Source organism: Heloderma suspectum, chromosome 3 (assembly GCF_057233095.1).
Source record: "Heloderma suspectum isolate Gila_16-S chromosome 3, 16-S_ref, whole genome shotgun sequence".
Classification (NCBI taxonomy): domain Eukaryota; kingdom Metazoa; phylum Chordata; class Lepidosauria; order Squamata; family Helodermatidae; genus Heloderma; species Heloderma suspectum.
In genome coordinates this window covers 21,004,843-21,032,731 of record NC_139460.1, presented here as the reverse complement: position 1 = coordinate 21,032,731, position 27,889 = coordinate 21,004,843, and the positions used below count along the sequence as shown (strand labels likewise).

The 27,889-nt window shown below is 45.1% G+C and overlaps 2 protein-coding genes across 12 annotated transcripts in view; one reads left to right on the top strand and one right to left on the bottom strand.

Annotated features, from left to right (window-relative positions):
• Positions 1 to 13,163, bottom strand: part of CEP295 (centrosomal protein 295) — a 56,916-nt gene extending 43,753 nt beyond the window's left edge. For 6 of the 10 annotated variants that reach the window (XR_014788954.1, XR_014788955.1, XM_084842570.1 and 3 more), the window contains exons 1-3: positions 13,006 to 13,069; positions 4,041 to 4,173; positions 1,878 to 2,078 (exon numbers count right to left, since the gene is read on the bottom strand). Coding sequence is in view for 7 of the 10 variants with exons in the window: in XM_084842570.1 (XP_084698696.1) it covers positions 1,878 to 2,078; positions 4,041 to 4,148 (309 nt within the window). In the remaining 3 variants the exon portion in view is untranslated. The other 4 variants (XM_084842567.1, XM_084842574.1, XM_084842568.1 and 1 more) reach the window with 4 other exon arrangements.
• A 202-nt stretch (positions 13,164 to 13,365) lies between these two features.
• Positions 13,366 to 20,896, top strand: CMTR2 (cap methyltransferase 2). 2 transcript variants are annotated; one of them, XM_084842575.1, is made up of 3 exons: positions 13,366 to 13,548; positions 14,751 to 14,846; positions 16,688 to 20,896. In XM_084842575.1, exon 3 carries the CDS (start codon positions 16,707 to 16,709, stop codon positions 19,014 to 19,016), a length of 2,310 nt encoding a protein of 769 aa, XP_084698701.1. In that variant the 5' UTR covers positions 13,366 to 13,548; positions 14,751 to 14,846; positions 16,688 to 16,706; the 3' UTR covers positions 19,017 to 20,896. The 2 variants fall into 2 exon arrangements, with proteins under 2 accessions (XP_084698701.1, XP_084698702.1); XM_084842576.1 differs by having other exon boundaries at positions 13,419 to 13,503.
• Positions 20,897 to 27,889: the final 6,993 nt, after the last annotated feature.

Sequence of the window (27,889 nt, the reverse complement as noted above, 5' to 3'; positions counted from 1 at the left end):
TTTGAAATAAAAGGTAACATTTGTTAAGCAGGTGCCACAAAACTAAATTACTTCTGCCATAATAAATATCCTTCAAACAGGTTACTTTAAAAAAAGAGCATAATTTACATCGTGTCCTACACCAAGGTTATCTAAATCTAGCTTTAGATAAGCCCACAGATTCTAAGACAATATCAGAGTTAATCTCCTGTTCATGCAAATGTCATTGCCAAAAATCTAGACCTATCTTTGTTGCAACTTTCTAAGCTATCACGCCCAATCTAAGGAGTGATTTTGTCAGTCCACAAGACAATGCACTGTGGTGCTAGTGCGGGCACAAGGGTGTGCCTTTCCACTAGGACCTGCCTTACCCCCACCGCTAGCAAAGCAACAGACACCTGTCCTGTAGTACAAGGGTCATTACACAGCTCTTGAGGGGATGCAGCAGGGTCACCTCTGATTCTCACATAGCATGCTGTGGGACCATGGGCCCAAAAATGATTTCTCATGTCTGGCAGCTGCGCCTCAAAGGGAAGGAGGCTGGGGCGGCCACAGGAAATGGCATAACATCACTGCCCCAGTCTCCTCCCCTCCCTGCCCCCAGGAACGTCCCCCTTTCCCTGTCTCCACACTCTGTGTTGTGAGCATGGAGAGGTAGCCAGCACGGTTCTCTCCACGCCGGCTATGAAGGGGATGGGGAGGGGATGGGGAGCATGGTTTCCTGGCTCTGCTCTCCAAGCCCTGTCTCTGAGCTCAGAGCCAGGAAAGTGAACTATCCTATGCCCCCCAGACGCTGTCTTGGGGGGGGGGGGCATAGGATTGCTCCCTTGGGTCTTTTCCAACTACTGGTTTCACTTATTCATGTGGATGTTACGTTTTCCAAATGTCAATGACATTAAATACAATATTTTGCAGAGAAAAATGGGCTATTTTTCCTCAACAAATATTTTCAACAACAATCTTTCCTTGACAACCAATCTTCTCAAATCCCAATGTTCTACACAATGTCCTCCCCCGTATCCCTTCTCTTCCTAAGGTTCTAGCAATCATAAATTTAAATGGCACTCATTTGTAATTAGCTACCTTCTCAATATACAAATCATTCACAATTTCAGTTTCACATTCTAGAATTTAAAATAATTAAAATATCAACAGATTAAGGGCGCAATCCTATGGGGATAGGCGGCTGCCTCCGAACTCGGGAGGGGATCATTCCCCCCGCACTTCTCCTGCCCTGCATTTGCAGCTAGACAGCCAATTTAGACAATTTAGAAGGCGGAGTGGGGGAGGATGTTGCCAGATGACACAAAGAATGTGACGTACTGGCATTTCTGCCTTCCCCAACCCCGAAACACCCCATTTTGGCCGCTCCGCACTCCTCTTCGGAGTCTGGAGTGCGGGGCTATTCCGTGCGGCCTGCGAGGCAGTGCAGATGGAGGGGGGAGGTCAGTTCTCCAGGAAAACCACATATCCTATGGCCATCTAGCCGCTAACTAGCAGGCATAGTATTGCTTCCTAAGTAGCTTAAACAAAACAGACGTTTGCAGCATGACTGATCACTCCCATCACTTCGCACCTGCTCAACATTATGTTTCATTTTATTAATTCACATGTTATATGTATGGGCAGGGCTGGCTGGAGAATGCTGGAAGTTGTAAGTCTTTTTTCTGGCTAAACATGCGTAGGATTGTGCCCTAAATTAAACTAGAAGAGTCTGACGTTCCAGATATCTTTCTTTATATATATATTGATGTGAGAAAATAGCAACACCTGCTAATCTTCTTATGCTTCATTACTACATGATCATACACATTAGTAAAACATAATTATAATTTTAGTTTGGTAAATATCTCCAGACAGTCTTGATTGTGATAATATCACAGCAACCATTTACCTACATTTTCCTTTGCCTTTCTATGCCCCTCCCCTAGAGCTCTTAAGCTTGACCGATAAAGCTTTTCCAAAGCTTCAATCTTCTCATCTTGTGCTTTCTGCCACTGTGCCTTCAATTCTTCTGCCAACTGATGCAGGTGCTCATCTCTTCGCTGCTTAACATCTTGCCTTATCTGCAAAGCAATATTCCTCTCCTGCTCCCTAACCTGGTGGGAAAAAATGGTTTGTCAATTATTTTGTAGAACACTCTATCCTGCTTTCTAGTTCCAATTTTACTGGAATCCATTTTTCTCCTATCTAAACCCATTTAGAATATAACTTGTGCTTGGTTTACTGTAGTTCTAAACTGCCATCTGCAGAAGGAGGGCCAGCAACAACAAGGAAGGAAAATATAGAAGTACAGGTAGCAGCCTGGCTTGCAAAGCACACCCTGAGTCAGCTGCAACGAGGGACAGCTGCAGTGGGACATGTAGGTGTTGCTCTTGCAGAATATCATTCCACCCAAGAGGCACAGTGGGCAATCTAACAGGAATGGCCCGAGTGCATCCCTAGTTGTGCCACAATGATTTAATCAGCCTTATAGATAATTCTGCAAACGTTACTAGGTCACATATAATCTTACTAGCTTGCTTGCCCATACACATCTGTGGTCAGACATTTAAAGCCTAAAAGAATGAAATGATTCAGGTTAATGAAGCTTCCCTTCCTAGTCCCCCAGATTCTTACTACTAGGGTGAGGAGGAAAGAGCTCAAATGTTTGGGAATGTCTGTCATAAACATGTGATCAGAAAGTCATTAAAACTATATGAAAGACAGACTTGTCTACAATTAAGTTGGCCTGCAGATTTATGTGTGAAAATGATATATAGTAACAATACACACACACACACACACACGAAGCTAGCAGTTATTAAAGCAACTGGAAACAGGAAAGAGTAGATTCTGGAATAGAGCAGGCCAGCAGACTTTCTGGGGTTGCTTTAGGAAGTGCTAACTCCTCACTGACCTAGTGGGAGCACAGCAGCAGTATTGGATACTGTCCTCAGTATTAAAATATTGATTGCTTGAATTCACCATGCATACAGGCTTTAGGTAAACTCATATCAATACAACTATGTGTAAATGGCACTTAAAGTGTGAAAGTTAGGATGAACTTAAGTATTTTGGATATTTTGTTTTGGGAGTTAGTGTGCTGGATTTGGACATGGGACATCCAAGTTCAGATTCTACTGGATTTGGACCCAAGACACCCATGTTCAAATCCCACCTATCCATGAACTTGTGACATATTGCTCCTGATATTTTTGAAGGGAAAAATACAGGATAGTACCATATACAACAACGTGAGTTTATTGGACGAAGGGTGGTATACAAACGTAACTTCTAAATACAAATGTGTGGTGACATCAAAAAAGAAGTTACTTATTACAAAGCCCAGGGAAAAATAAGGGGAAAAGGAGAATCCGTATTGCTGGTGGCACTGTGGAAAGTAAGAATCTTCTTCTTGCACCAAGGAAAAATATCATATCACAAGTTATTGAGCCTCAGATATTCATTTGGTAAAAATCCTATGCAATAGGCCCATCACAATAGTGCAGAAATTATCATTCACAGGGGTCCACAATTTTTGGCTTGTCTTGGTAGGCAAGCCCAAAGTCATGGTCACTAGGACCCTCCCCTTCCCAGTACTGACTTGTGCAACACCTCCCCGGCAATCACAGCCAATTCCCTGCTCCCTTTCCCAGCTCCATGTTGGGAGCTGGCGATTGTAAGGGATGGATAGTTTGACCCTGTGCAGCCAAGACACTACAGGCACCTAAGCAACACTATGACCAAGTAAGTGCCTGCCACCCTTCCTTCTCTACTGCAAATATGGAGGGGATGCTTGCTTGTCAGACTCTGTGCAGCTGAGACTCTGGTGTTTTGGCAATGCAGTGGCTAAACAATTCCCAGCCTTCCTACCAATCTTAGAGCTTGGAAGGGGAGCAGGGATCACTGTGCAACAGAGGATATGATGCCCACCCACTTCTGCAGCTCCAGGTCTGGGAGGAAGATTGGGGCTCACATTCATCAGAGAGCAACAGTACCCTGACCATGCCAAATGAAAATGTGGAAGCCTGCTTATTCAACTGCCTAAAGGAAGGTCATTCCCAACAATGCAAACACACCTGCTGCAGCCTTAATTTTCTTCTCCTTTCATGTTCTTCTTTCAACAGCTGAGCTTCTTCATTAGGACTAAGTCTAAGTCCCCCAGCTTTGGTCACTTTCCTTTTCATCTTTGGATACGTTTAATATTCTATGCTGCATTAGTGAAGCAAAAGACAATAGAAATACATTTTGTTTCAATATATTTCATCGAAGTTAATGTGCAAAATTAACAAGTGTCTGTAATTGGCACTAAAAAAGCTCATTTTCTTGGCACCAAAAATGGTGTACAAGTCATGAGAATCTATGAAGTTCCGTTTTAAGCCATTTCTCTCCATGAAATGAAATTCGAGTTCTTCATACATTTTAACCTAATACTGTTGTTACAGTTTTTCAACCATTTCAACACTACACACGATCATCTGGATCTAAGAAAAAGCTGAAAGTTTATCCTTACAGCATTTTGCAAGCACAACATTCTATTCACTTCATTAAAAGGGTATAAAGAAATGAGACAACTTCTACCCTTTCAGATGGAATGCATTTAAAAGTAATGAAATGTTCACAAAAATAAAAAGATCAGAAAATATAATGAATGGGGTTTGACTATTTGTCATCATACTATTCAGCTTTCCAGACATACTATCATCATGTTTTCAGATTTCTCACTGCAATCACAAGGGTTAGAAATGTCATTCTGAAAACAGTTAAAAGCTTTACAAGAGGACTGTAAGTATCACAAGCCATCCAAGGCATCTCAACGACACCAACAGTCTTTTTGGCATATGTTCCCCATAATTTCAGCAATGTTACACAGATACTTTTTTACTCATGAAGATAAATGGGCACTGAATTCAATACACATTTTTAAAAGAAATAAGTGTACTGCATAAGCTGCTTCAAAGGAAATCCACTAAGGGTTCACAAGGTCTCCAGTGGATAGAATTTCATAAAGCTCAATCAATAAGCAAAAACTCAAGAACTTTCTTAATGCATCTTTTACAGAAAGAGCATTCAAACAAGACTTTCCTGGGAGCTCTCTAGCCTTAGCTATTTGTGTAAAAACGGAAAGAAAAGCAGACATTTGTCTTGAAGTGACAAATCCAGCCATCACTCTCCAAAACATAATATTCCTCTCCCTCAATGCCTCAAAGCAACAACAACAACGACAACAACTAGAGCCACATTTTATTACTGCCCTAAGGCTCCAAAATGAATGGCAACACCCACATCAATGAACTGACAATTAACCAGCCTTCACTGATACTAACCATATTAATGCAAAATTAGCTCTATCTTATAATTCAAGGCAGGCCTCAATTATTTTTTAATGAAAACAGCAGCCTTGTTGCTGCCTTAGGCCAGGCATGGGCAGGCATCAGGTTTGCGAGATCTACTTCCTTTTTAACTAGAACATCAAAGTTTACCAACCACAGCAAAGTCCAAAATAGTGGTTTGTTTCGGATAGAACTAGATACAAGATCATGGTTTGGTGGGTGGAGCTAATTACTGCACTCTGTGAGCTATATACTGGGATGACTGGCATAGACAAGAGCAAGTCTACATTTCAATTGCTACAAATCAAGCAGCTGTATCAGTGTTACTCTTACTTAGAGTAGACCCATTGAAATGAATGGGCCTTGTTAGATGAACACTGGATACAACCCAAGGACACTAAGAGCCTTTTAAAAAAAGAAACAGACACACATCTCATTGTTGCTAAACAAGACAGAGTCAAGAAACCCTTGTTGATCTAATGCAGATCTGGATCACCTTCTCCCCACTCCCGCCTTAAGCAGTTTTTCTGAAGACAACAGAAAGGGGCCACAATCACACAGTAGAAACACAAGGATGTAGCCTTCTCTAAAACATATGAAACAGCTCTGAGAAAAGACAGCCAAGAAAAAAAGTCAAAGTTTCAAACAAGTTTACACGGAAGTGAGTATTGCTGAGCTTAACAGAATTTAAAAGCGCAATCCTCAATACACTTTCTAGGAAGTAAGCCCCAATGAGAAAATGGGACTTACTTCTGAGTAAACATGCATAGGATCACATTGCATGGTTGCAGTAAGCATGACCAGGATTACATTTTTTCCTTGTTAAACAAGAACTAATTCTATAACCACTTTGGAACCAATGAAGTTCGGCTAGCAGTGTGTTTGGGCGTGAGAAACTCAACCCATGTATCCAATACCGATGTAAAAGGGCTAATACACTCTTTTGTAACAAACATATTTTGTTTGTAACAAACAATAATTTGGTGTCATCCGCAAACTTGGCCACTTCACTGCTCAGTCCTAATTCCACATCATTTATGAACAGGCTGAAAAGCATTGATCCTAATACAGATCCCTGTGGGACCCCATCAGTCACTTCCCTACATTGGGAAAACCCACCACTTACTCCTACTCTCCGCTTCCTGTTCTTTAACCAGTTACTGATCCATAAGAGGACCTGTCCTCTTATTTCATGACTGCTAAGTCTGCTCAAGAGTCTTTGGTGAGGGACTTTGTCAAAAGCCTTTTGGCAGTCCAAGTAAATAATGTCTACTGGATCACCGCTGTCTACATGTTTACTGACACTCTCAAAAAACTCTGAAAGGTTAGTGAGGCAGGACTTACCTTTGTGGAAGCCGTGTTGATTCTTTTCCTGCCAGGCTTGTCCTTCTATATGCTTTCTAATTTTATCTTTAATAATGCCTTCAACCAATTTACCCAGAACAGATGTTAAGCTAACCGGTCTGTAATTTCCCGGATCCCCCTTGCATCCCTTTTTGAAAATTGGTGTTACATTAGCCATCTTCCAGTCCTCTGGTATAGAGGCTGATTTTAGGGACAAGTTGCATATTTTGGTTAGAAGATCAGCAACTTCATATTTGAGTTCTTTGAGAACTCTAGGATGGATACCATCTGGGCCTGGTGATTTATTTGCTTTCAATTTATCAATAAGGTTGAGAACTTCATCTTATGTCACCACTATTTGCCTCAGTTCCTGAAACTCCCTTCCTGAAAACATCAGTTTGGGCACAGGTTGTTGTTGTTCAGTCGTTCAGTCGTGTCCGACTCTTCGTGACCCCATGGACCATAGCACGCCAGGCCTTCCTGTCCTGCACTCTCTCCCGAAGCGTGCTCAAGTTCATATTCATTGAATCGGTGATGCTATCTAGCCATCTCATCCTCTGCCGTCCCCTTCTCCTTTTGCCTTCAGTCTTTCCCAGCATCAGGGTCTTTTCCAGAGAGTTTTCTCTTCGCATTAGGTGGCCAAAATATTGGAGCTTCAGCTTCAGTATCTGTCCTTCCAATGAGCACTCAGGGTTGATTTCCTTTAGGATGGACTGATTTGACCTCCTTGCAGTCCAGGGGACTCGTAAGAGTCTTCTCCAGCACCACAGTTCGAAAGCATCAATTCTTCGGCGCTCAGCCTTCCTTATAGTCCAGCTCTCACAGCCATACATTACTACTGGGAAAACCATAGCTTTGATTAGACGGACCTTTGTCGGCAAGGTGATGTCTCTGCTTCTTACTATGCTGTCTAGGTTGGCCATAGCTTTCCTCCCCAGGAGCAAGCGTCTTTTAATTTCATGGCTACAGTCACCGTCTGCGGTGATCTTGGAGCCCAAGAAAGTAAAATCTGTCACTGCTTCCATTTCTTCCCCTTCTATATGCCAGGAAGTGATGGGGCCAGATGCCATGATCTTCGTTTTTTTAATGTTGAGTTTCAAACCAGCTTTTGCACTCTCCTCTTTCACCCTCAACAAGAGGCTCTTGAGATCCTCTTTGCTTTCTGCCATTAGGGTGGTATCGTCTGCATATCGGAGGTTGTTGATAATTCTCCCAGCAATCTTAATTCCGACCTCTGATTCATCCAACCCGGCATTTCTCATGATGTACTCTGCATATAAGTTCAATAAGCAGGGTGACAATATGCCGCCTTGTCGTACTCCTTTCCCAATTTTGAACCAATCGGTTGTTCCATGTCTGGTTCTGACTGTTGCTTCTTGACCCTCGTACAGGTTTCTCAGGAGACAGGTAAGGTGGTCTGGTACTCCCATCACTTTCAGAATTTGCCACAGTTTGTTGTGATCCACACAATCAAAGGCTTTAGCGTAGTCAATGAAGCAGAAATAGACGTTTTTCTGGAATTCCCTTGCTTTCTCCATGATGCAGCGAATGTTGGCGATTTGATCTCTAGTTCCTCTGCCTCTTCTAAACCCAGCTTGTACTTCCGGTAGTTCTCGGTTCACATACAGCTGAAGCCTAGCTTGTAGGATTTTGAGCATCACCTTGCTGGCATGTGAAATGAGCGCAATTGTGCGGCACAGGTATCTGTCCTACATCTTCTGCAGTGAAGACAGATGAAAAGAATTCATTCAGCTTCTCTGCAATCTCCTATTGTCATCCAATGGTCCAACTGCCTCCCTAGCTGGTTTTCTGCTTCTGATATATTTAAAGAATTCTTTATTGTTGGCCTTGTTAGCGATATGCTCTTCAAAACGCTTTTTTGCATCTCTTATTGTCTGCTTGCATCGCCTTTGTACAAGCTTGTGCTCCCTCGCTTTCCTCACTTGGGCAAGGCTTCCATTTTCTGAAAGAAGCTCTCTTTTCTCTAATAGCTCCCTTAACACTGCCCGTTAACCCTGCTGGCGACCTCTTGGACTTGGTGCTACCTGTCCTAATCTGTGCTATACCTTTTAGCTGGGCTTCTATTATTGTGGTTTTGAGTAATCTCCAAGCATTTTGAAGGGATTTAATCCCCTTGACTCCCCCTTTTAACTTCCTTTTCACCAGTTCCCTCATTTTAGAGAAGTTTCCTCTTTTGAAATCAAATGTGACTGTTGGACTTCCTGGGCAATTTTCCACTTAAAGATATATTAAATCTGATAACACTGTGATCGCTGTTTCCAAGTGGTTCAACAACATTTACATCTCGTACTAGGTCCTGGGTGACACCACTTAGGATTAAATCCAAGGTCACCTCCCCTCTTGTTGGTTCCATGACCAACTGTTCTAGGGCACAATTGTTTAGGGCATCAAGAAATTTAACTTCTTTGTTGTAGCTGGAACATGCATTTATCCAATCAATGTGGGGGTAATTGAAGTCGCCCATTATTACAACACTTCCTTGTTTGGAGGCCTCCCTGGTTTCATTTTCCATCTCAAGGTCACTCTGAGCATTCTGGTATGGGGGACGATAGCATGTTCCTAGCACTAAATTAATTTTGGAGCTTGGTATTGTCACCCATGGTGGTTCTGTGGAACAGCCTACCCCTTTTAGGTGTTCTAGTCCACTCAACACTATGCCCTCTTTGACATACCGGGCAACACCTCCCCCAGTACACCCTTCCTTGTCCTTCCTATAGAGTTTATATCCAGACGTGACCATATCTCACTGGTTCTCTCCGCTACACTAGGTTTCTTGTAATGCCCACTGTATCGAGGTTTTCCTTTAAAATCAAGCACTCCAATTCTCCCATTTTGGCTCAGAGGAGCCTAGCATTTGCATAAAAACACCTACAAATGGTATTTCTCCCCAGATGCCTCTGGCGTGTGCATCTTTTGCTATGGGACATTGGCCCCTTTGATTGGCTATTATGTTCTGCCATGTACTCCTGGCCTATTTCCTCCCTTCTACACTTGGGCAATCAAAAACATTTTCATCTTCATCCCTTTGGGATGCTTTAACCCAAACCGGATGCTTCCTAGCTCCTGTCAGCTTTCCCCCAGGGTTTAGTTTAAAAGCTGCTCTGCCACCCTTTTAATGTTTAGTGCAAGCAGTCTGGTTCCATTTTGGTCAAGTGGAGCCCATCCCTCTTGTACAGGCCTGGCTTGTCCCAAAACGTTCCCCGGTGCCTAACAAATCTGAACCCCTCCTCCCTGCACTACTGTCTCATCCACGCATTGAGACTCCTCAGCTTTGCCTGTCTAGCTGGCCCTGCACGTGGAACAGATAGCATTTCAGAGAAAGCCACCTTGGTGTTCCTGGATTTCAACCTCCTACCTAGCAACCTAAATTTGGCTTTCAGGACCTCATGACTACATTTCCTCACGTTGTTGGTACCAACATGGACCATAACCACTGACTCCACCCCAGCACTATCTAATAGGCTATCTAGACGGCGCGTGATAACCGCAACCTTCGCACCAGGCAGGCAATTCACCATGTGGTCTACACACCCATCACAAACCCAGCTGTCTAGGTGGCTAATGATTGAATATCCCACTACCACAAGCCTCCATCCCCCTGGAGGGACATCCTCAGTGCGAGAGGATATTTGTTTGTCTTCCGAGGAATGGGTCCCTTCTAAAGGATTGTTTCCCACTTCCTCAGCATGACACCCTCCTTCCCTGAGACCCGCATTCTCCATGACAGCAGAGGAGCTGTCACCCTGGGAGTGGGACACAGCTACTAGGTCCCTGAAGGTCTCGTCCACCAACCTTCTCTGCCTCTCTTAGCTTCTCCAGTTCAGCAACTTTGGCCTCAAAGGAACGAACTTGTTCCCTGAGAGCCAGGAGCTCATTACACTGAGCACACTCCCACAATTTCTGTCCAGCAGGTAAGACAGTTGTACATGTGGTACTCAGTGCAATACACTGGATAGCCCCCACCCCCCTGCAGGCTTTCTACCTTCATAACTTTTTCTTTGGGTCTGTTTTCCCTGGAAAACTTAGTTGTTTACTATGAGAAGTTGGGGAATTATTTACAGTTACTTACTGTGAGTAGGAAGGGAACAGTTCCCTGCCCTGGCTTCCTTGCCCTGTTGCTAAACTCACACAGTTGCTTAACTTGCTTGTTTGCTGATGCTTTGTCACTGGGGCTCCTCACGCTTGGAGAGCTGGCTCCCTCACAATCATGCCTCCTTATATAGATAGGCCCAACTGCTGCTGCAGTGAATCTGATTAAACTTTAGTTCAACATCAGTTAGTTAACCAAGATAATAAGCCAGGATTAACTACCATTAGACCAAACTCTCCCTTTTTGAAAATCTGTTTTAAAACAAGGCAGGCTCTCCACAGTGAAGCTGACAAAGGGGAAGGGAAGGGCAGGGGAAGGATGCACAGCCCTATGCTAATTCACAGCTTCATAAATCATAGGTTTATGTATATATTCAGAGATGTACATCCATACCAGGCCAATCTCTTCAAGGGATAGCTAAAACAGTTAACATACAAGGTTGTTTTGCTATTTCTTAAAGAGATCAGTTACCCCTGAAGAAGGCACTTTCCACTGAAACACACATTGGGTCTGAATGCACATTTGAGAACTTCTCTCCTTCATTCTTGTGCTGATCCATTCTTTGTCAGATCCTGATTATACTCTGATTAGAGAAAGTACAATGGAAGACAGTGAACCATATTGGGTGGGATGGGTGCAAAGTAGAATTTATCAGTTGAGCAACTCTTGATTATTTGTTATGCTAGCAGTATGTATCTACCTACGGAAGTGACCATTTGATAGATGTGACAAAGTGGGCTCTGGCCCATGAATGCTTATGCTGAAGATGCGAAAAGGTTCTTTGTTATTTTTGCTGCAAAAGACTAACACAGCCATTCTTCTGGAACTTGTCAAGTATAAAGTGTGCAGCCTGACATAGAATTTTGCACAGAGACAACATGTTCAATTACAAGTGTTAATTAACAGAGCAACTCTAGGACAATTACGTTTTTACCAATTGTGAACAGTCACCATGCATATTTTGTATATATGTAATGCTTTAACTGAATTATCACAGGTGGTACTTTTTGGATTACATTGACATTTGACCACACTGTTTTGCAATTTTATTCTTGCATATCCTTGTCAGCTGAGAATAATATGCATTGGATGAAGCTGACTCTAATCCACAACATCTTATGCCACAATACATTTGTTAGTCTTGAAGATGCCACAGGATTCTTTGTTCTTTTTTTCTGCAAGAGACTTACACAACTACCGCTCTGGAAATTGCTACGTTCCCGTAATTACTTTGATGTTACCAGCCCAGCCACTAAATAAGAAGACTGGGTATTATTATTCTTGATTATGATGGTTTTAAGAAGATCTGTACATAATGACATGCTATACTTCTGCTATGCTTGGCAACAGGGCTGAACAATAATGCCCTACACAAGCAGCGGCTTAGTGGTTAAGACGCTGAACTGCAGACTGGAAGGTCAGCAGGACAGCAGTTCGAGACCCGAGTGCTGCGTGACGGAGTGAGCTCCCGTCTTCAGTCCCAGCTTCTGCCAACCTAGCAGTTCGAAAGCAAGAAATTGCAAGTAGATAAATAGGTACCGCCTCGGCGGGAAAGGTGACAGCGTCCCGTGCACCTCGGTGTTCAGTCACGCCGGCCACATGACCACGGAAGCGTCTTCGGACAGCGCTGGCTCTTCGGCTTAGAAACGGGGATGAGCACCGCACCCTAGAGTCGGACACGACTGGCTGGGGACACCGTTACCTTTTTAAGCCATCTACCTCCATTTTATTTAGAGAACAGAATTTATTTGCTATTTATTCTATTTTAGTACCTTTCTATCCCACCTTTCCTGCAGGGAGCTCAAGCCAGTAGGATAGTCCCCTCCCTTTTTTATTCTCACAACCACCCTGTGGAGTAGGACAGGCTGAAACAGAGCGACTATCACAGACACACCCACTGAGCTTCGTGGCTGAGTGGGGGCTTGAACGCGAGGCTCCCCAGTCCTGGTCCGACACGCTTCAAACCGCCTCCCACACCCAACGTGGTGCCCTCCCGGTGTTCGGGACTACAACTCCCATCAGGCCGCGCCAGCATGGCCAGCGGCTAGGGCGTGATGGGAACCGCAGCCCAGGACATCCGGAGGGCACCATGCTGGAGAAGGCTGCTCTAACCACTGCCCCAGGGGGCCCTTGCAGGTGCCGACGGAGAAGCGGGAGGCGCTCCCGCGAGGGAACCCCGGACAGGCCTGGCCCAGCGGCTGAGCCGAGAAGGGCTCGCCCTCCACTCCTTGACCCCACACGGGACCATCCACGTACCAAGCCCCACCGCTCCGCACCCGCCGTCGGAGACGCCTCCCCGCACAGTTCCCTCGCAGCGTCTACCTCAGGTCGCCGCCAGCGACGTCACATCCGCCGACTCAAACCGCCCGCGCGCGCACCCGCCTCCACTCCTCTAATGGCCGCTTGACGGAAACGCACCGCGGCGGGAAACCGGGCGGGCTCTCGCGACTGGGAACTATTCTGCGCATGCGCGGCTGGGTTTTTTTTTTTTTTTTTTTTTTAATGTCTCGGCTTCACAAGGACACTTCTAACCAGGGATCCGAAGAAGGGAGAGGGAAGCCTGGAACGACGCATGCGCAATAAAAGAGAGGCGGGAAAAGTGTTCCAGCTCCACCCAGAAGGGAGGAGCTGAGAATACGGAAGTGCGCATGTGCGGCAAAAGCGGGGAGGCGATCTCGCAACCCCACCCATAAGGAGGAGCTGAAAGCTTCGAAACACGCATGCGCAGCGGTGGGACCTGGTTTCAGCCTAGGGGTGACTACTTTTCAAGGCTATTTTATACGAATAACTTTTCTCCCAGTTAGTATTTGCTTCTCTCTCCGTTGAATGCGTGCTCATGGGTGACGCGGGGGTTCGAGTGCTTGCTCAATGACTGCACAGGACCCGGGATCTGTGTGTTTGGGTGGGTGTAGACCAGACTTCCCCAACCTGGTGTCCCCCACATACGTTGGACCACAACTCCCAGCATCCTGTTTGAAGATGGCTGGCTAGGGGATGCTAGGAGTTGCAGTCCAACACACCTGGAGAACGCCAGGCAAGGGGTGTTATGCAAGGGGTGTGGTCTTGAGTATGTGATGGAGGAGCATGGTGGAAGGGTTGACAGCATTAACAGGACTCCTCATATCAGGAGGTTTTAAGCTTTCTACTGACATTGGTTGATGAGGGATCCCTAAATATCTGCTGTGGAAACCCTGTGCATTGTGGAGGGTTCTGGTGATGGGGGAATGCTCCAGGGCGCATACTCGGTTCTCTTGAGGGAACTGGTTGGGTGTTTTGCTACGCCTCGACTTAAAATGTGGCCTAGAACATGCTCAGTGTTCTATCTGAGGCTGTGTGTTGCTGTAGGAGGAGGTTTTAAAGTTAAGCTTTGCAGGCTTAGCTAATATTTTGCAAGAAGAATGTCTTCCTTTGAGGATCTACTTTGTGTCCCCGGTATTTGAAGTATGGCTGCTGACAACCCAGAACAAGGTCTTCTCTGTGGTGGCACCAAAGCTGTAACACTGCCTAGGGAACTTAATCTTGCTCTTTCCTTATTGGTATTTAGACCCCAAGCCAAAGTGGCTCGTCCATTTTGGGTCGCCCTGATTACTGTTTATCATGTTTCTGTTGTTTACATTAATGTTGCTACTCGTCCGTTTTCAATAAAGGTCTTTTATAACTTAGCATCTTTTAATATGGTCTTTGTATTTGTATTTAATATATCTTGTTAGCTGCCTTGGAACATTTTAATTGAAAGGCAAGTTAAAAAGGGTTTAATTAGTAAATGTTAAGTAAGTTCTTCATGTTATATCAATCATGGATTTTGTATAGTGTGTGTGTGTTTGTGTGTGTGTGTAAAAGTCGCTTCAAGACTGTTTTTTGTGGTGGGAAGCAATGCATAAATTTAATTAATAATATTAATAAACTTCCAAGGAACTAGTTCTAGGGCCGAGTTCAAAATCCACTGCCTTAGGTGAACAGTGCGTTGTAAACTGAAACATTAATGACTATGTCTCCTGCAGAAACCCTGGATTCCTTGCCATAACAGGTGCGATTGGGACCTACCTACAGCATGTGCAAAAGGGTTGTGAAAAGAATCACGGCATTGCTTCTGATAGGTGAGTCCATTAGTATCTAAACCTGGAAGTCTACTTAGGGTGCGATCCTATGGCTGCTAGTCAGTGGCTAGACTGCTATAAGATTGGTCGGTTTCCAGGAACTGCCTCCCTGCCCCCTCCCCTGCTGTCTCATAGGCGGTGCGGATCGGCTCTGGGCTTGTAAGAGCAGCACAGAGCAGGGCAAAAGGGGGCAGTCGCAGGGGCAGGGAGTGCGTCGTGTGGCCTCCCCTTCCTACGCATCATCTAGCCTCCCCACCCTGCGCTCTGACATCCCACGGCTAGGTAGCTGAAATTGGCCATCTAGCCACGAATGCAGGGCGGCTGGAGCACGGAGGAGGCGATCCTCTCCGCGCTCCTCCTGCCATGCATTGGATAGGTGGTCATCTCTGAGTTTGGAGGCGGCCGCCTCTCCACATGGGATTGCGCCCTTAGTCTGCAAACCATTGCACACTTACCTGGGAGCTTGTCCATTACACTCAAATGGTCTTGCTCCTCAGTAGACATATAAGATTGTACTACCACACTGCATTTTTATACATGTTTACTTAGAAGTAAGCCCCACTGAGTTTAATGGGAGTTACTCCCAGGTAAGTATCAGCTTGCTGCCCAAGCATGTAATAAATCCGTTGGTAAATGGATGGAAACATCTGCCATTTTAGGACCTATTTAGTGTGTTGGGAGCTAGAGAAATGTAAGATCAATAACCTATAACTGGATTTCGAATGTTGCATTGAGCTACATAGAGTGTCTCCTGCTCCAGTTCAGGAACAGAACTTCTGTAAATAAACTTCCTTCTGCTGATATATTTTAAATTTTTTTTAGTCTTTAATAGTATACTGAAACTCCCTCTGCCATCATCCTTTCTTACCCTGCTCTCTTGCTTTCTGGGGTGGGGATGGTTTGCTTCTACTGCTCTGTTAAAACACCATGGGTACAATCCAAACAAATTAAGCAATTAGAAATCCCATTATCTGAATAGAAAAGTGCATACTTAAACCTCTTTCACCAAAATCTGTGGGGCTCCAAAATGCTTGCTTTTCGCTGGATTGTGCACTGTGGATGTTGGTTGTGATACTTTATTATTATTATTACATAAAGCACCTAAAGTTTTCTAGGTGCTGTACATAAATTTAGAGAACAGCATAGTTCCTACCTTGCAATCTAGTAGCTGAAATACACAAGGAAAAAGAAATAAGGAAGGAACAGGCATACAATCACATTCAGCTACTTAATTCCCTTCCCCACTTTCCTCCCAGTAATGTTCTTTTTTCTTTTTTTTTCAAAACAAGATGGCAATTGTTGATAGTTTTGTGAAATCATAATTGTTCTGTTACGTGGGGATTGCTTAAGCTGAGCCTCTGTGGGCAATTTGTGGCCTTCCAGCTGGTTTGAGCGCCATTTTCTTGGTAGAAAGGTGGGGTACAAAACAAACAAATAAATAAAAGTGTTGGCCTACAACTCCCAACAGCCCTAGCTGGCAGAGCCAATAATGAGAGATGATGTGAGCTGTAGGCCAAAACATCTGGAAGGCCACAGGTTGCCCGCACCTGGTCTATGTTAAATTCTCCCCATCTGAGGGTGAGCATCTTCTGCTTCCGTCGTGAATTTTTCCGTTGCTTAGTTTCCTGTTGCTTTAAATCGAAGGAGTGTGCCAGCAACACCTGTCCCATGTTTCCTATTTATAACCTTACCTTGTAAGACCAAACAGCAGGGTTTTCAAGCCGGCAACTAGTTGGGGAGCTTTCTGTGCCTACTTTCTGCTCCTCACTGTGAGGTGATTCTAAGACGAGACTCATCAGATCCTTGGATCATTTGGTTTTCTCCTCTTTCCTTTTCTCCAGGGCTTGTCTCAGTCGGAGAATGAACAAACAAAAGAAGGCAATGTATGTTGAGCAAACTGCAAACCTTGACCAGTTTGGCCCTGATATCATTGCTGAAACTGAGAGGCTGTTTGAGAAGAAATTCTTTTATAACAAACCACCCCACAATGAATGGCAGCTGCCAGATTCCAACCAGGCTTTTGCCTGCGACCACAAAGAATTCAGTTCCCTCGTCGCTCTGAAGGATTCCATGAATGAAGTCAAGAACAGGCTGAGTGACAAGAAATTGGACGAGTGGCATCGGCACACGTCCTTCACCAACAAAGCGGGGAAAGTCATCGCTCATCTCAAGAAATCCGTCAATGCTGAGTTGTGTACCCAGGCTTGGTGCAAATTCCATGAGATCCTGGGCAGCTTTCCACTGCTCCCAAGTGACGCGCTTCAAAATGGAGAACTCAACTCCATTCATCTCTGTGAAGCTCCTGGCGCTTTTATAGCCAGCCTCAATCACTACCTCAAGTCTCACCGTATCCCTTGTGATTGGAATTGGGTAGCCAATACCTTGAACCCGTATCACGAAGCTAACGACACTGTGACGATGATTATGGATGACCGGCTTATTGCAAACACTTTGCCCTGGTGGTATTTCGGTCCTGAAAATACTGGGGATGTCATGACCCTGAAACATCTCACGGGGCTGCAGCACTTCATAAGCAACATGGCCACCGTTCACCTGGTCACCTCTGATGGGAGCTTTGATTGCCAGGGAAATCCAGGGGAACAGGAAGCACTCGTTTCCTCTTTACATTATTGTGAAACCGTCACTGCTTTAATGACACTTAGTCTCGGCGGCTCCTTTGTTCTGAAGATGTTTACTCTGTTTGAACATTGTTCCGTGAACTTGCTATTTCTGCTGAACTGTTGTTTTGAGGAGGTTCATGTTTTCAAGCCGGCAACTAGTAAAGCTGGAAACTCTGAGGTTTATGTAGTTTGCCTTCGGTATTTGGGCAGGGAGGCCATTCACTTGCTCTTGTCCAAGATGATGCAGAACTTTGGGACAGAAATGGTCGAGAGAGCCCTTTTCCCCCAGCACTTAATTCCGGAATCTTTCCTTAAAGTCCACGAAGAATGCTGCTCGTTCTTTCACAGGCACCAGATAGAGACCATTTCTGAGAACCTCCGACTCTTTGAGCGCATGGGTGAGGGGGAGCAGGCCAGGCTAAACACTGTACGGGATTGTGCTGTGGAGTTCTTTTTGCAGAGGTTCCAGATGAAACCTATTTCCCGGACTAATTGGCTGGTGAAGAGGCCCCATGCTGGCTGCAGCATGAACTCCAAATGGTGTGGACAGAGGAACAAATATTTTTGCACTTACAATGAAAGAAAGATGTTGGAGTCCCTGTCGTGGGACAACAAAGTGGCAAAGGGCTGTCTTAACGAGTGGGCTGAAGAACATTCTCTTGGTAATGTTGGGAAGAGCTGTGTTTTAGAAGGGGCGTTGTGTCACCTGGACTGTCACTTGTGGTACATCTTGGAGGGACGGAGGTTGCCAGGGGTTAAATGTTCTCCCTTCTGTGATGGCGAGGCCCTGAAGAGCCTCAATGAGGCCCTTGAGAAATCTTTCATTGGCCGGGCGAGTGTTGGCGGGGCGAGTGTTGGTGCCCTCATGAGACTGACGCAGCAAGGGTGCCCTTCTTGCTGTGTTCTTACGGAATCCTTGGTACTGTCTGAGTTGTTGGACTTTATGGAGTTTCATAAACAGGTTCCAAGCGAAGGTTGTGTTGGCCAAAGAAAATGTTTGGTGGTAGGCTTCTCATCCCTTTGTGATGCTGAAAGCCGATCTGGCTTGGAAGTTAAACTCCTGGAGTCGGCACCTCTCTCGAATTTCTCCTGTTCTTTACTTCATGACGGAGAGCCGAAATATCAACTGCAGCTTCTGGAGTGTCTCTTGTGTGTGTTTGCTCAGCTTCAGAAGGGAGATGCTTTGGTTCTGCCTGTTCTTTCCTGTTTTACACGCTTCATGGCTGGCTTAGTCTTCGTACTGCACAGCTGTTTCCAGCGCATCTCTTTTGCTTGCCCCACCTCATCTCGGCCTCTAGGAACCAGCGCTGTGCTGCTGTGTGTCGGCTACCAAGGTCTTCCAGACCCGGTTCTCCAATACCTGCAGCAGCTGACTAAGCTCATGAGGACGCTGCTCGACTCGGACTCACCGCAGCAGGTCTTGCAGTTTGTGCCGATGGAGCACCTGCTAAAGGGGTTTCTGCTGGAGTTTCTCTGGGACCTAAACACTGCCATCGCAAAGAGACGATTGCATTTGATTATCCAAATTGAGCAGCAGCAAATGGTGTGAATCTTTCACTCGAGACTGGAGGCAGCCACAGCCCCTATGCCCTGCCTGCTCCAAATTTTCTTCTTGCTGTTTTTTAACCACTTTTTAAAATTGTGAGACATACGGGCTCTTTTGCTGTACCTCGTCCTTTAACTACCCTGCTGGTTTTAGCCTGCTCTTATACAGCTTGTGAGCCTGTTGCAGGGAATACACACTTTAAGTTGTGGAAACCTCTGACTCTTTAAGTAAGAGGTGGGCAGTGTGCGGCCCGCACCATCCTGCCAAATGTGACAGTAGCCATTTTTTTTTAATGGTGGCGTTAGCACTGTGGAGCTCTAAAAGGGTCACATGTAGCTTCAGAAGAAACCAAATTTAGCCTCTTTACCACACTGAATGGGTTTGCTGCCAGAGTTCAGTGGCAAACTGCCGATTTTGCCCCATGGAGTGTGGCCCACAAGGGGGTGGTTTGGGGTGTGTGCAAATGGCCCTCAGACCTCCAGAAGTTGCCCACCCCTGCTTTATGCTTTAGTCAAATCTTGTTCAAAAGTGTCATTGGCCGCCTCCACAGCCACACTCACCTGAATGGGCGCTGCTTCCTCCCATAGACCTGGTTCTCACATAATGGCAATCCATCACTTAAATAAGCCATGGGTGCTTGCGCATGAGTGGGAGAGAGCGAGCTGCTTCCCGCCCAAGTGCTGCTTCCGCTTTTACCCCAGGTCAGCTTCGTCATAGGTTGTGGAGTGTGATGTCCGAACCTGGACTGCTGGGTTGGTTATAGACTAAATGACCCAGCAGTTAACCCATGGTTTGTTGTTGGATTAACCATTGGGTTGTTTAGCCCCTGAACAACCCAGCAGTCTAGATTCAGACATCACAGTCCACAACCTACAAAAGAGCTGATCTCGGTTGGGGAGTAAAAGGGGAAGAGGCTTTTCTGCTCATACCTGTTTATTTAATTCATGGGCTGTCATTAGATGCAAACATACAGATAGGGCCAGTCTGCATAACATGGCTGGCTCATCGTGGGTTATTTAACCTATGATGAGCCATGGCTGGTGCGGCCACCATTTTAAATATGCAACCTGTAGTCGGGGATTGCGCAGTGCCATGCAAATCCAGCATGGTGGGTTATTTGAGGGTTAAATAACCCTCTCATAAGCTTGCTAGTAATTGAGGGTTATTTAACCTTGCATAACCCATGATAGCTAAGTTTGTATGACACGGCACAATCCCAAGTTGCCCTGATTTGGCGGTTGCATATTCCTAATGGTGGCCACGCATGCCCAGCATGTGCTGTGGTTAATCATGGGTTAAATAGCCCATGATGAGCCAGCTGTGTCATGCGAACCAGGTAATAATGTCATCCCACATGGCTGGGGAGTGAATTAAGCAGCCACAAGTGCAGAGAAAATCATGGGTTGGGTCTCTCCTGACCAATCAGTGCTGCTCTCATGGTAGGATAATCCATTGATCAAAACCTTCTTACATTCTTGTTCCATTTATAAACATTATACCATGGCCCCATACAAAGGGGACTTTTATGGAGACTGTAAGCATGTGTGTGAGCTTCAAACATTGTCTCTTTTTTAACTGACAAACTAAATGTCACATTTTGGTGACCTCATCTAAATTACGATAAACAGACGCCTTCCAGTTGCATAAGGTGTTTCCATTTCTGGATTGCCCTCCTGGATTGCTCCCGAACGGGCATCCTGAGGCTAGAATTCAGGTGAATGTACAGGAACAACAGGCCTGTGTTGATCAATAGAACTACTTTAAATTGACCAACCAGCCAAGTACACGCAGACTGTTACTGTCAAGCAAGAGTTGGCTTTGGTTATCACCTCCTGACCTTGCAAAAAAAAAAAGGAAGGATAAATAGTAGAATGCCAGCATTATTTTTCTAGGTGCTTCAAGTTCAATGTAATTTACTTGGACTGTCGCATATTCACTTGAATCAGTGTGGTTGGGCAGCATGAATATTGGACACTCTCGAGTGTTCACCCTTGTTTGTCAAAGTGGACTTGGTGTGGTTGATCAAAGATGGAGATTGGATTGTAACTGCACTCTGGGCAGCTGCTCTGGAAGAATGTTGAAGGGCTGCTTGGGTTGTATTAGAAAGTGAGTAACCAGCAGCTATTGTGTCGCCACCACACCAGCTATACGGCAGCAAGAGCTTTCATATAGCTGGGGAAAAACATTCTGTTAAGGAAGCCACATCCCAGCGTTGAAATCTATCTTGTGTGCTGATCCCAAGCAGAGCCCTTAAACTACAATCCACTTATATTCCCTTGCAGAAGCCCTACTGAAACAAACAGGAAGCTGTGCAGCAAAAATGCAATACTGCAGTGAGGCTCGGTCACAGTGGTCCAGTGAATTGTGCTCCTAAAGTGTCTACGGCCCTAAACTAATTACGGTGAACACATGGCTGGAAACCCTGATTGCTTCCTACCAGCTGCAAAATGACAGGGGCAGGACACCATTTGCACTTACAGTTTTCCTCCCTGCATCCCTCTCTTCTGGCCATTCTTCCCTGCCTCTCACCCCAGCAACATTGCAGGGAAAGGTGGCGGGAGGGAGGGGGTTGCAGGGGAGGAGTGTGGAATGGGGGAAGGAGTTAAGCGCACCTTGGCTATTTCTCGACTGCAAATTATACCCTCCTGCTATCATTTTGCAGCTTTTTGACAGTGATTAGAGCTCTCAGACCTGTGTTTGCTTCAAAACATTTCTAGCTTTGGTCACTCGTGTACACAGCACTGACCACACTCTTGTAGCTGGGGGGGTGGGGCAGCAAGTTCTCTAAATCCTACCCTCCTAACTCTTCTCCCCCACCCCTAATTTTTCAGGTATGAGTACTTCTTTTCATAGACAAAAGCAGTGCAAATGTATATTGAGGTATCTTGGCATTTCCAGATGTGGTTAAGTTGGGTTGGCAATTTTTTTTAAGGATTCACTTTATTCTCTTCTTCCCTAGTTTTGTTAACTGACCCCCCCCCTCCAATTATTTTCAATCTTATGCCGTCAAAAAGCAAATTGACATTGTTTTGGAATGAATGACTTGAAGATTGTAGCCTAACATTGATACTTTGACCTGGCCAATTTTATTTCTGTTTTGATTGTGTAAATTATGTGCCCAAGGAAAGTTTTGTGTAGAAGGAAGAAGTAAATAACATTTTTTGGGCAGGATTTTGAAAATAAAATTTGTATTCTCTCTCTGTTGTTTTCATTCAAGTGTGTACTTGAAACAACTCAAGAGAAGCACCAGCCAGGCTTTGAAGTTGCTGAAAAAATTAATTGCAGGCAATTGTTTTTAGCAATGAAAGTAAATTGGAACTATTGGGGGCTTTTAGTTGTTTTTAAACACGGTGGTTCCATCCAGTTTTAACCTGCATGTCAAATCTATCTGGAAATACTTCCTTTGGATGAGCTGGGTAATATTTTTGCTGCTTTGCAAGAGATTAGCTACAGCATACAACTGTTTATGGCTGGTCCGTTCCTAAGAGACCTTGTTTGCTTGGGGACTGTTTTGTGCGGATTTCTGCCTTCATATAGGGGAAATCACCATGTGGGTGTTTCCATTCACACCTATGGGCTCTTCTAACTGAGCAAGCATAGCTATTCTTCAGCATTTGCCACATGGCATGAGCCGGCCCTGGACTCCCCAGCATGGTGCCCACCGATGCTACTTGCCTCTTCGGATTTCAATTTTCTTAAGGTTTTTAAATTTTTGTTTTTAACTGGGAGGTTGGCATGCTGCAAAACAGAGTGCTGCCCTCCTGTGTCATCTTTCTTTGGGGTCAAAAGAGTGGTTTCGCGTTTCAGAGCTCAGTCCCCACCTCTGCTTTGCATTTAGGTTCTTGGGCAAGTTACTTTCCTTTTAGTCTCGCCAGTGTGGCTTCTAGTGTTTTGCGACCAGACATGTCCACCGTAGTGGCCATTTTATGAATGGGCAAGCCGCACCCCATGGCAGCCGTTTTGTGAGTGCCCATGGCAGTCTCTCAAAATTCCAAATGTGCCCCCGACCCAAAAAGGTTGGGGACCCCTTAACCTTTTTGCCTTCCTGTTTAAGAAAGAAATCTCTCTTGGAGGTATTTCACTTAAAACAAAAACCTGCCATCTAGTTCAGGTCACCAAAGCTCCTTTTTCTTTATTATAGAATAAATAAGGAAGCTGGCTGGGACCAATCCGTGTCTCCACCCCTTTCTATCCTATACTTGCTATATTTTTTGTTAGAGCAGCATCCCACCCTTTCTGCAGGACATAAGAACATAAGTAGAGCAGTGCTGGATCAGACCAAGGGTCCATCTAGTCCAGCATTCTGTTCACACCGTGGCCAACCAGCTGTCAACGGGAACCCACAAGCAGGACATGAGCACAACAGCACCTGCTGCCCATGTTCCCCAGCAACTGGTGTACATAGGCTCACTGCCTCTGGTACTGGAGGTAGCACATTTATTTACTTATTACATTTATATCCTGCCTTTTTTCCTCAAGGAACCCAAGCTGGCATACATAATCCTCCATTTTATCCTCACAACAACAGCCCTGTGAGGTGTGTTGGGCTGAGAGTCTGTGACTGGCCCAAAGTCGCCCAGTGAGCTTCGATAGCTGAGTGGGGACTAGAACCCAGTCCTCCTGACTCCCAACCAAACATTCTAGCTGCTACATCACACTGGCTCTCTTAAATAGCCATCAAGACATAGCCTTCAAGACTAGTAGATGTTTAGGATAGGGTACCTCATTTTTATCCTCGCAACGATCTGTGAAGTACGCTGACAGAGAGTGACTCACGCAAGGTGGAACAATGCACTTGATGCCTGTGTGGGCTTTTTAAAAGTCCATTTGTGTTCTGCCTTTCTTCCGTTTCTGGAACCTGTGGCTGCATATATGGGATTCCCAGGTGCTTTCCCATCCAGGCACTTATCAGACCCAGACTTGCTTTGCTTCAGCAAAGAATGTACACTATGTCAGACCTTTGGTCCATCCAGCTCTGTATTGTCTACATACTGCCTGGCAGTGGCTCTCTAGGGCTTCAGAGAGGAGTCTTTCAGCACCCTAGGTGGTGATGCCAGTAACAGAACCTGGGACCTTTTCCATGCAATGCATGTGCTTTACCACTGAGCTCTGCCTGTGCCATGTGCCTTCTGCACATCCCTGGGATTTTAACCCAGCTCTCTCTGCTGCAGGTCCAGCACTCTGTCCCCTACCACATTGACTCAAATCTGTCCACCAGCCCCCCACAGCCTACGGCTTGTACGCACCAGGGAGTATGCCCCAATGAACTGAGTAGGCTGAGTGGACATAAATAGGGCTGAGTAGACATAAATAGGGTTGCACTGCATGCGGTACAACCTGCTACATTTCACAAAGAGTACTTCTTCTAGAATTTAGGAACACCCAGATACAACCTTTCTATGTAATTCAATTGTCCCTAAGAAATTATCTTGAAGGGTGAATGCTGGCCTCGTTTGTGGAACGAGTTATTACATTGGTAGACATGGAATTTTATGGCTTTTGTAATACTTGCCAACTGAAAGTTTTGCTGCAGTGGCAGAGTGAAAAGAAATGGGGGGGGACCCCAAAGGGCAAATAAAAGTGGACAGCTGACAGGAATGCGCAAAATGGCCCATCCAAAAATGTGATTTTGCAGAGACACAAGCCCTGTGCAGTTGTCACTTGCATGGTGGATTAATGTGAGTGCAACAGGGCTTCAAAGCTACATATTGATTTATTACATTTTTACACTGCCAAATAGTGGAAGCTCTCTGGGCGGTTCACAAAAATTAAAACCACAAGTACAACGTAAAAACAATATAAAATAGAAAAGTTTGAAACTACAGCATAAAAGTACAGCCAGCATAAAACCTAGCAGCAATGCAGAGATCTAAAATACAGTAACAAATTTAAGGCAGCAGAGCTAAAAGACTAAGGGCACAATCCTATTGGGATAGGCGGCCGCCTCCGAACTCAGAGGCAACCGCCTATCCAATGCAGGGCAGGAGGAGTGCTGAGGGGGCTGTTCCCTCCGTGCTTCAGCTCCCCTGCATTTGCAGCTAGACAGCCGGTTTCGACTGCTTAGCTGTGGGAAGTTGGAGTAGGGTGTGTGTGGATGCCGGACGATGCATAAGAAGCGTCGGAACGGCACGTCCACCTTCCCCGCCCCAGCATGCCCCCAGGAATGCCCCATTTTCGCAGCTCCATGCTCCTCTTCTGAGTGTGGAGCTGTTCTGCGCTGCATACAAGGCAGTGCGGAAGGGGGTGGAGGTTGGCGCTTAGGGAACTGACCTCGGAGTGCGGGCTCCAAGGTCGGTTCCTGGGAACTGACCTATCCTATGGCTGTCTAGCCGCTGACTAGTGGCCATAGGATTACATATAAGTACGTTGTTCTTGGTCCCTGGTGGCTAGCTGGAAGAGCATCAGATACCATAAGCATATGCATAATTATTTCACACAGACTTCTCCGTGCATCTGCCTGCATTTCCTATAAGAAGAACCGTACAATCAACCTTAAGGACTGTAAAACTGCACAGCAGCCATAAAAGGGTTGCTCCTCCAAACATAATTATGTGCATAATTACCTGCAATAAATAGGCCAATTAAGTCTCAATCTACTAAGCCTGCAGCTGCTCTGGAGCTTTTCTTGAACTATTGTTCTTGGCAAATATGTGCTGTTGGGCTTGATGGGTTTCTAAATTTAGAGGACCTACTAGATGCAATTTCAAAACCTATGGAGAGAGCAGATGTCCCCTACCTAGACCAATGTAAAATTATCTCTTGCGGTGTTCTGTTAAGACAGACTTCTGCACCTGGCATCCTCTAGATGTATTGGACTAAAACTCCCATCATCCTCAGCCAACATGGCCAATGACCATGGGAAGACTGTTTTCAGCAAAGAGGGCTAAGGTGAATGGAGGTACTATAAAAATATATTCAAACGTAATTGCATATATTTTCTCTGTTAATCACATACTAATCATATTGCTAGCATGCAATCATTTGTGTAGGTCAAAAGGCCTACCAAAAAGCTGGAGTTAGCGTAAGATGGCAAGGGCCATGGAAAAGTCATAAGAAGAGGAACTGAGGAAGATATATAGCCAAGACATTTGCTTGACTTGGTAGCTGAAAATTAGGTACAAAGGGGGCAAACAGTGGTTTTGCGGTCAAGGAGGTGCGTGTATACAGCAGTCAAGAGTTTTGTAGGAAGTCAGAGCTCTGTATAAGTATGCTGTTCTTGGTCCCTGGGGGCTAGTTGAATGAACTTTAGATACCATAAGCATATGCATAATTATTTCACACCGACTGCTCCATGCATCTGCCTTGTATATCCTATATGAAGAACCCTACAATCAACCTTAAGGCTATAAAACTGCACAGCAGCCATTAAAGACTTCCTGGGAGCAGTAATGGCTACTGAAATTTTGGAACAAACAAATGCAGTAGGCAGGAGGTATGGGTAGATGGGAACTGGGTAGAATATTGTAGGTATGGAAGCCAATCAGATTTCAGGGTACACCGTTACCAAGTCAGATACTTTGAATGGGATATTTAAGGGGATGTAAGATTTTGAAAAGTTGTCATTCCTACCATTTAATATTCTGGAGGAGGGTCACCACTGCCAGCAATTCACAGCTTGCCCAGACTTTGTCAGACAAATCTTCTCTTGTATTTTCTGTGTGAATGGGATATTTGTATCTATACTTTTAATAAAACGTGCACTTATAAAGTGACTGTGCTGTTCAATTCAAGATGGTGGCAGAAGACTAGGGACCAAGGTTTCCCCTGAGGGATGACATTAGTAGGAACCTGCCTAAAACCAGGGCTTATGCATTTTTACAGTGTCCCCAAAATTCTCCTACAAGGGAGATGCTCAGATTCAGTGTGTGTCTGTACATGCTTGCCTTCACATGCTTGCCATGATAGACTGGGGCAGCTATGTGTACGTCTATTCTGATCGACTCATGGGTCAATCCACCCTGCCTCAAAGGTTTGAAGATTTATTTTATCCTGCCTTTCTAACCCTAATCCTAAAAAATAAACCTTTTAAGGTACATCAGATAGCCACAAAGCCATAAAAACAATAAGATGAAACACCACAACAAACAGCAATGGCATTAACAAATTGGCATACAAATACCAAATTATCAGAGAGAGCCCTACTGGAATTCATGTCTGAACAGTATGGCGTTTAGCTGATGCTTAAAAGCACATGGAGGGGAAGTCAATTGGATCTCATAGGGTGGCCATTTGTCCTCTTTTACGGAGGACAGCCATCTGTTTGAAGGGCTAGCAGAGAACTGTCCTCTCTTTGAAGGGCTGTTCTATCTAATTCCAGTTTAAAGATAAAGAACCATAAGAACTGTTCCCCATCAACACTTCACACCTGGACAGCAGGCTGAACAGGTATGAATACAGGTCACCTCGTCACAAGCTTCTACAGTATAGTGAAATATAATGTATTTCTGTTTGAATTATAGTAATTATTTCTAAACTGGCATCTATAAATATAAATCAGCATATGCAAATTTTATGCAAATTTGTGTCCTTGTTTGTACCTTTTTTGTGTGATGCATTTTCATCGACCAATTCATAAGTGGCCACTTTAAGTAGCCGGAGTTCTACAGCCTGGGGGCCACCACTGAGAAGGCCCTGGAGCTCATGCTTACCAACTGTACCCCAGATGATGGGGGAACATGAAGCAGTGCTTGCTATGAAAACCAAAGTATTAGGGCAGGTTCATAGAGAAGACAGTGGTAAATTTTGAAATGCAGATGCTCACCAAGGCAGTCCCCATAGCCACATGGCCAAGGAGAGTCCACAAATTCAGGCTGGGAATGTGGACTGCACACACCTGTCCATGTGGATGCATTCAAAACCTAGGAACCTATGCCTGA